Source organism: Lontra canadensis, unplaced genomic scaffold, assembly GCF_010015895.1.
Source record: "Lontra canadensis isolate GAN:19392208 unplaced genomic scaffold, GSC_riverotter_1.0 scaffold59, whole genome shotgun sequence".
NCBI classification, from domain to species: domain Eukaryota; kingdom Metazoa; phylum Chordata; class Mammalia; order Carnivora; family Mustelidae; genus Lontra; species Lontra canadensis.
Genome location: NW_022631053.1, coordinates 4,610,361 through 4,618,995, shown reverse-complemented (window position 1 = coordinate 4,618,995; position 8,635 = coordinate 4,610,361). Strand labels below are relative to the sequence as shown.

At 57.4% G+C, this 8,635-nt stretch overlaps 1 protein-coding gene across 1 annotated transcript; it reads left to right on the top strand.

Annotated features, from left to right (window-relative positions):
• Positions 1 to 3,107: 3,107 nt before the first annotated feature.
• Positions 3,108 to 7,213, top strand: LOC116878966 (aquaporin-5). The gene is made up of 4 exons (XM_032876837.1): positions 3,108 to 4,127; positions 5,037 to 5,201; positions 5,609 to 5,692; positions 6,488 to 7,213. The coding sequence occupies exons 1-4, from the start codon at positions 3,366 to 3,368 to the stop codon at positions 6,671 to 6,673; spliced, it is 1,197 nt and encodes a 398-aa protein (XP_032732728.1). The 5' UTR covers positions 3,108 to 3,365; the 3' UTR covers positions 6,674 to 7,213.
• Positions 7,214 to 8,635: the final 1,422 nt, after the last annotated feature.

Genomic DNA, 8,635 nt, shown 5'->3' with positions numbered 1-8,635 from the left:
AGTGAAGCCTGTGGCCCCTCCAATGCCTCTGCCCTCATCTCCTTCTGCTCTTCCTTGTTCCATCTGTTTCGGCAACAGTGGCCACTCTCTCTGCCCAGAATGTTCTTTCTCCAGATATAGGCATGGACCTCTCTGTCTCCTCTTTCAAGTCTTTGCTCAGATGTCACCTTCTTGATAGGACCCTCACTGATACCCCATTTAAAATTTCAAAGGACCTCCACTCCCACCCCAGCATGTCCAGACCCCCTTAAAATACTATATTTTTCCATAGCGCTTGCCAGATTCTAACATACTGTATAATTTACACATACCCATTGTTTATTGTCTGTCTCCTTTCACTAGAATATTAGCTCCTCAAGGCAGAGAAGTCGTCTCTAGCTCACGGCTCTATCCCCAGTATTTAGAACAGTGTCTGCCACATAGCAACTGCCTGATACGTCTTTGAGGAAGGAATAATGACTCTTCCCCAATGCCAGGGAATGCGTGGCACCCCAGGGGAACGTTGTGCTGCTAATCACCCTACCATTTCTGCCTCCAGCCCTCAACTGCTCCCAGATAATATAGGGGTCCCTGTATCAGGAGAGGAGGGAAGGGGTTCTCCCTGAGAGGTTTTAACTCTCCCTGTCACTGATGGGGAGATCTATCCCCCAGCCCAGAGAGATCCCAGGAAAGCATTCCCCTGGGACTGCCAGGGCAGAGCCCAAGTGCTCAGGGCAAAGACAGTTTCAGAACACAGGAGCTGCAGTCCTTTCTTGTGACAGCCTTGGAACAGAGTGACCCTGATGGTTGGAGAGAGGTGGAAGGACTGTAAGTGCAGGCCTAAGAAACACCCAGCTGCTCCTTCTGAGTCTATGGCGTTATCAGTCATTATTCCAGTCTGGGACAGGCCTGCACGGAGCCCTGAGTCCCAAGCCCAGATGAAAATCCAGTATACACCTGCCAGGTACGTCCAGGGGCAGGGCTCCAGGACCCATGGCAGAAAAGACAAACAGATCTCCTGCCTTAAGACGACAGAAGTGGGGGGTGCCTGGGTGGCTCAGTTGATTAAGTGTCTGCCTTTGGCTCAGGTCATGATCTCGGTGTCCTGAGATCAAGCCCGGCAGGAAGTCAGCTTCTCCCTCTCCCTCTGTTCTTCCCCACCCCAGCTCCTGCTCCCCCTCCCCGAGTTTGCACATGTGCGCCTATGTGCTCACTCTCTCAAATAAATATATAAATAAATAAAATCTTTAAAAAAAGAGAGAGAGAGAGAGAGAAGTGGGAAAGGAGCTGCTCCAGCAGAAAACACGGAACTGAGAAGGAACAATAGTGGGGTTTCTTTGGTTCCTGTTTTCTTTGGCCTCTAAGCTGCCACGGAGCTCAGGGCCCACTTCTCCAGGTCCTTGGCTTTCCTCTGGGCCCCTCCCCTGAGCCCCAGCTGGAGAGACTACTGGATGAGCACCTGTTCTCTCCTTCTGCTGCACCCTCTGCGTAACTCCACACAGAGTCCTCAGGGGCCCTGTAAAATCATAGTCACACACACACACACACACACACACACACACACACACGACATGAGGAAAATTTACTGAGCTTTACTCTGTAGCAGGCACTGTGCTGAGTGCTTCCCAAGGACACCTGGTGTAGCAGGTGGTGGGGTCTTTTGTGGAACTCCTGCATGTGGGTCCCTGCCCATCTTCCAACCCCCCCACCGAGGGCTCTCCGGCCTCATTCCCTACATGCCTAACCTGGGGCTGGGAAGAAGGAGGGCTGGGAAGGCCGGTGGAGAGCAGCTGGGAGCTCAGAGGGAAGGGATAAGGACAGGAGGAGGGGAATGGGAGCTGGAAAAGAGTGTCACCCAGTCCAGGGATGGGGGCACTAGAAAAGACCACATGTAAGAGAGTTGGGCCTGGAAACTGAAGTAGAGACAGACAGAAAGGAAGAAAGTCACAGAGATTAAGAGGCAGAGGAAGTAAGACTGGAGACAGAAACAGAGGTGAGGAGAGTTGGAGACAGAGCCTAAGGCTAAGACTGTAAACATAAAGCAAGGGAGGAAAGAAGGGAAATTGGAAAGAAAGAAGAGGAATAGGCTAAGAGACAGACAGACTGCAATGAGACAGAGGGACAGGGAGATTTTGAGGCCGACTGAGACAGAAAGGAGAGAGGAAAAGACTGCAAGAAGGAGGAGGACAGACTGGGGAGACTGGGAGACTAAAGAGAGAGAAGTCTGAAAAAGAAAGAGTTTGGAGGGAGAGGCTGAAGGAGAAAGAGTAGAGGCAGAGATTACAAGAAGAGAAATCAGACTGAGTGAGGGTCTGGGGCCCCTGGCTGGCTCAGATAGAGCCTGCAACTTTTGATCTCAGGATTGTAAGTGGGAGCCTGATGTTGGGTAGAGATTACTTAAAGATAAAATCTTTAAAAAGAAGAAGAAGAACAAGAAGAAGATGGCGGAGACGGAGGAGGAGGAGGAGGAGGAGGAGGAGGAGGAGGAGGGCATCCTCTATGGGCTGGCACCACTTAATGCCCGAGGAGAAAGAAAGAGTGAGAGTTAGAAGGAAGGGAAGACTAAGGAGACAGAAGGTTCCAGAAGGAGGTGAGCGGCAGCAGGAAGAAAAGAAAAAGCCAGGATATCTAGAGTAAGGGGCCTACCGGCAAGGATAGGAAGGCAGAGGGGGGAGACTCTCCCACGACCCGGCATGGGAGGTCAGTGCAGCTCTTGTACCCTCCTCGCCGCCACCAAACTCCGACCCCGAATCCCAGAGGTTCTTCCCTGACCCAAAACAAAACCGAACTCGGTCATGCCCCCTCGCGTCCCATAAACAAAGCTGAACTTCCAAGCCCCCACTCTCTTGGGGGCTCGCTGGGGTCCCTGGGAGTTCTGTGCTCCTGGAGGGGCTGGCTCGGGTGCCCGGGAGACAGCGCCCTCCCGGTGCTACTGGGCTTCGAGGATTGCCAAGCGCAGGCCAGGCTGGCACCATGCCTGCTTTTCCCAAAACGCCCCCGCTCCAACCGGGGAAGCCAGCCTGGCCCGGCCAGGGAGAGGCCCGCGGACGGAGGGCCGGACCGCCCCGCGCGGCCCAGCCCGGCCACCCGCCCCCGTCACCGCCCGGCAGGGAGCTGAGTGGCACGGTCCTCGGAGAATCGCATCATTCCAGCCCCGCCAGGGGGGTGAGGCCGGGTCAGGATGCCCGGGTCGCTGGAGGAAAAGGAGGAGCTGGACCCAGAGCCCGAAGAGAAGAAAAGGGAAAGACAAGGGACGGAGATAGAGGGCCAGCGGAGGTAGGCGCCCGGAGCACTGTAGGACGGCCGAGGCCGGACCCCGCGAAGTCTCCCAGGCAGTCCGGGACCAGCAGCGCGGAGCAGAGCGCGGGAGCCGTCCGGGGCGCACCATGCGCGGGGCCCCGGCCACCCGGCCGGTCTACACGGCGGCCGCCTGGGTCACGTGGCCCGGGCGCGTCCGCTGCTGCCCCGGCGTGGGGGCGGGCTGCGGGCCGGGGGCGCGCGGTGCCCGGGGCCGCGGCGAGCCGGTGGCGGCAGCCAGGTTCCCTCTCGGCGCGCTGCGCTGCGCCCCGGGCGCGGGAGCCGCCCACTGCCTCCCCGCGCTCGCCCCCCCGCCGGGCTGCCGGCCTCTATATAGCGCACCCCTGCACGGCCCGCTCCAGGCCGCTAGCCACTCAGGGGGAGCCGCAGAGCGCGCCGCGCCCGGGAGCCAGCCCCCTGCCTCCTGTGCAGCCGCCCCGACGGGCGCCCCGCGCCGTGGCCGGCGCCGCCGCGCCCCCGCGGCCACCATGAAGAAGGAGGTGTGCTCCGTGGCCTTCCTCAAGGCAGTGTTCGCCGAGTTCCTGGCCACCCTCATCTTCGTCTTCTTTGGCCTCGGCTCGGCCCTCAAGTGGCCGTCGGCGCTGCCCAGCATCCTCCAGATCTCACTGGCCTTTGGCCTGGCCATAGGTACCCTGGCCCAGGCCCTGGGGCCCGTGAGCGGCGGCCACATCAACCCCGCCATCACGCTGGCCCTCCTGGTGGGCAACCAGATCTCCCTGCTCCGGGCCGTCTTCTACGTGGTGGCCCAGCTGGTGGGCGCCATCGCCGGGGCGGGCATCCTCTATGGGCTGGCACCACTTAATGCCCGAGGCAATCTGGCCATCAACGCGGTGAGTGCCTACGGGGCTGGGGTACGGTAACGACCTTGAAGTGGGCTCCCTGACCAGGCCCGGACCCCATTTCAAAGATGGGTGCCACAGAATGGGTGCCTGAAACTTCTGGCTTTCTCCTGTCTCAACCCTGAGTTTTGCCTTCCTCTTGGGACCTTCCCTGCACCTGTCTGCTCCTCACTGGAGTGGTTTCAAAGACGGGTTAAAATCCTGGCTTTGGGTGACCCTTGCTCCTCTGGGTCTCATTTTTCTCCGCCATTCCATGGGGAGTGGGGGGGGGGGTGGTCATAACCTACCACAGCAGGTGTCATGGGGGTGATATTTAGAAACCATGCGTGTGAACCCCTTACCATGGTGCCAGTGTAAAGGGTCTGTTGAATATTGGTTTCTGCTCCCAGTTTCCCGCTCTCACCACCCTGCCACAGTCCCAGATTCGGTCCCCATGTCCCATGCAAACTGGGTTCATTAATCAAACACAGAGGAGGATTTTCTCTGCCATTGTCAAGCCGTGAGTCAGCCCCACTGGAGAGACGGGTTTGAGGTTGGCACTGGCAGCGGGTCAGACACGGGCGGGAGGCAGGCTGAGGGTGCAGCCGGCAAACTGGGCAGCTGCCCACAGGAGGGAGGGTAAATGCCAGCTTGTGGGGGTAGGGAACTGGGCAGAACCGTTGACAGGACCTTGTCCAGGAAAAGCTCCCTTGCACTCAGCTCCTTGGCCACAGGCCTGTACTCCAAGCTTCGCACACACGCTCAGGTAGGTCATTTCAGTGAATGACCTTCCTGACATGTGCAAGGCTTGGCTCTCAGGTACAGTGGCTCCAGGTGTCGTTGGAGGCCCAAAGCCCCATTCCCCAAGCACCCGGCCATAGAGCTGGAAGGCAGGGGCTCTAACCCACGCTCCCCTTGCAGCTCAACAACAACACAACCCAGGGCCAGGCTATGGTAGTGGAGCTGATTCTGACCTTCCAGCTGGCACTCTGCATTTTCTCCTCCACCGACTCCCGCCGTACCAGTCCTGTGGGCTCTCCGGCCCTGTCCATTGGCCTTTCCGTCACACTGGGCCACCTTGTGGGGGTGAGCAATGCTGCCACTTGGCTGGAGTTGTGGGGAGCCCCTCGGGCCAAATAATGGGGCCCTAGAGCAGCACCCTTCTGAACCAGGAAACCCAGCAGTTAAAGCCTGGAGGGGGGTTGCTGTACTCTGTCCCAGGCTGGCTCCCCCCAGCTCTTCTCTAGCCTGAGGGAATATGCCAGGAAGTGGGAGTTGGGGTGAAAATGGAGATCCAGCTTGAGCACAGGACTTGAGAAGAAAGAAGGGGGCACGGCCCCCGTGGAGGGAGAGGTCACCAGCCTAGAAATCGAGAGACTTGATTCAGAGACTTGGCTGAGTCCCTAAACTTCTGGGTGATGCTGGGAAAGACCGGGCCTTTAGGAGTTGGACAAGCGTGTTGCCCTCCTTGCCACCTGCCTCCCTCTGTCCAGATCTACTTCACCGGCTGCTCCATGAACCCAGCCCGCTCTTTCGGCCCTGCAGTGGTTATGAATCGCTTCAGCTCTGCTCACTGGGTGAGTCTCAGCCCTACCCTGGCTCCCTGGCAATGGGGGCCTGGAAACCTGGCCAAGAGCCCCTGGACTATCTGGAGGCTGTGGGCACAGCCCTTGGGGTGGCCCTGGGAGGAGTGGCTGGAGAGAGAAAGCGATATAGAAAGGGATGGAACGCAGCCAGAACAAGGACAAGGGTAGCTGAACGGCAGAGGACCCTGGTTCAAGCCTGGGATGGGGTGTATCTGTACCCCTAGGGAAGGGAAGGAGATCTGTTCCTCTGTGTAGATCTCTGATGACTTGGTGTCTGTCCTTCTGGGGTATGATGGGGTCATACCATGTCTGTGTGTCTGTCCTCTCTGATTTTTCTTTTTTATCTGTTCCCGTTGAAGGGGCTGAGAGTCTTCCTTCCTGTGGGCCTGTCCCCCGGACAGTCTATCTGTTGCCTCCTCATGTTCTCTCTCTCCAGGGTCTCTTTCATTTCCTGTGTGGGAGGGAGAGGAGTTCTGTTTTCTCTCCGAGAATCTACATGCTGTTTCCTTCGAAGGGTCATTTGTGCCTCTTTAGGGTGAGGCTGGGGGCCCTGTCCTTCTGGGTATCTCTCTCTTTTGAAGATCTGAGTGTCTGTAGGTCTCCCTGTCATTGAGGAATGGAGTGTCAGTATACCTGTTCCTTAGGCAGGAGGGAATCTTTCCTTCTGGAGGTCCAGAAGTCTGTTTGTCCACCTCCCCTGAGGGTTCATAGTTCTGTCCTCTGGAGGGGAGGCTGTCGGTCTCTGAGGCCTGAGACAGCCGCCTGATGCTGCCATGTCCCCACCAGGTGTTCTGGGTAGGCCCCATCGTGGGGGCCATCCTGGCTGCCATCCTCTACTTCTACCTGCTCTTCCCCAACTCCCTGAGCCTGAGTGAGCGCATGGCCGTCATCAAGGGCACATATGAGCCTGAGGAGGACTGGGAAGAGCAACGAGAGGAGCGAAAGAAGACCATGGAGCTGACTGCCCGCTGACCAGTGTCAGGAAGGGGTCAGTCCCCTAGCCCCTGAACCACAGGGGCAAAATATATACATATATGACAGCAAAGCTTCCTTCCCCTACAGCTGGGTCCTCTGGGCTAGGGAGGAGGTGCTGGCTCCCCCAGCTTCACAATAAGGGATGGGAGCAGGAACCCATGATGGGACTCTTGGGTGGGGGCCAGGGGTTGGTGTCTGATGGGGAGGGGAGGTCTGTCTGGGACAGGGCAGCCTGCTGCCATGAGGTCGGACCTCAGAGACTGTGAAAGTAGCACCAAGCTTACAGGCTGCATGGGGGCCAAGCTAGGAAGGGGTGGCCAGTAGTCTTTATGCCCCTATCTTCCCCCACCACCCCCACCTTAAGAGCCAGAGGCGTCCCAGTCCCTTGGACCGCAGAGGCTGCCCCTCCCCAGATTGCCTTAGGAGGGAGACAGACTGATTCATTAAATGCTGCCTTATTTATTTCCGCTCAAGGATGTACAGGGTAGGGCTGCTGGTGTTTGGGGCAGGAGCATACCAATAAACCACTGACATTCATGTTCTGCCTCATCTCTCCCCAGAGCGTCTCCTTGAGGCACTCTGGCTGATTACCTCTGTCCCTCTGGACAGTCTGTCTCCTCTTTGTCATCCCTTATGCTCTCCACAGTCTGCATAGTTCTCCGTGGCAAGACAGGGAAGCTGAGGCCAGGGGAGGCTTAGAGAGGCAGAGAGAAGAGGTAAGGAAGAGAGAGAGGGAGAGAAGGAGACTGAAACACAGAAACGGAACTAGAGGTCAGGAGGGGACCGTGGGAGTAGAGGAGGGGTCCTCACCAACTCACCCACCTGCTCATCCCCCCACTTCAGCTATGTAAGTCTCTGCCACTTGAGGAGGGCCTGGCCTCAGTGCCAGGGAGTACCAGGCAGGGTGGAGGAGGACTGAACCCACTGGCAGCCCCTTGAGTGCCAAGGGGGTGACCAGCCAGCTCTGTCATTGGGTAGGAGACACAGCCCTGGACTGCCGTCTCTGCACCCCACTAGTCCGAAAAGATGCCATGTTGGGAGCCTGGGGTCGGAGGGAGAAACCCCCTGCCTCATTCCCCAACATACCAGGAGCCACAGCCAGCCCTGCCTTTTTCTGGTTCTCCTCACTCCTGCTTCTGCCAGCCTCTGTTCCCACTGTTTTCCCCTCTGGGCCTATGGCTCTGCTCTGCTCTGCCCCTGTCCCCTTGTCACTGGCACTCCTTAGGAAGCCTCCTTAAACTCTTTGAGCCTCCATCTCTCAAGCTAGGAAACAAGGATTAAAAAGGCTTCCCTCACAGGGTTGCTGTGGGAATGATTTAAGATGAAGGGAGTGAGATACCTGGGACCAGTCTGCTCTTTAGGGAAAATGGTGGACGTGGCACAGAAAAGCAGCTCAGAACACAGCCCTGCATCATAGTTAAGGAATCTAGCTTGGAGCTCAAATCCTACTTTGCAACTTTGGGTAACACAGGTTCTCTGAGTTGTGGTTTTTTGGTTTTTGGTTTTTGCAAGATGTTTTATTTATTTATTTGAGAGACAGTGAGACCACGTGAGCAAGAGCAGGGGTGGGGGGGAGGGGCAGAGGGAGAAGCAGACTCCCTCCTGAGCAGAGAGCTCTCATCTATAAAATGGGGATACTTGTACCCACCTCGTGGGTTGCTGTGAACATAAAGGAAGACAGAGGACGGACGGAAGATGCTTGCGTAAACAGGGCCAGGGACCTCCATGAATGCTCAGTAAACTAGTGTGACAAGAACTCAGCAGGTACATATTGGGGACCCCAGCCACTCTCCACTTCTGAGCCTCTGCTCTCCTGAGAGTGAACCTGAGTTCCTGCTTCTCCGGGATGGGAACCTCTCCCATGGTCTTACAGTTTTGCCTCCGAAGAGGAGGGGCCAGTAGCATCAGGAGAGGGACTGAGATGGGGTGGAAGAAGCCAGAGACCCTGTCTGGCCAGCC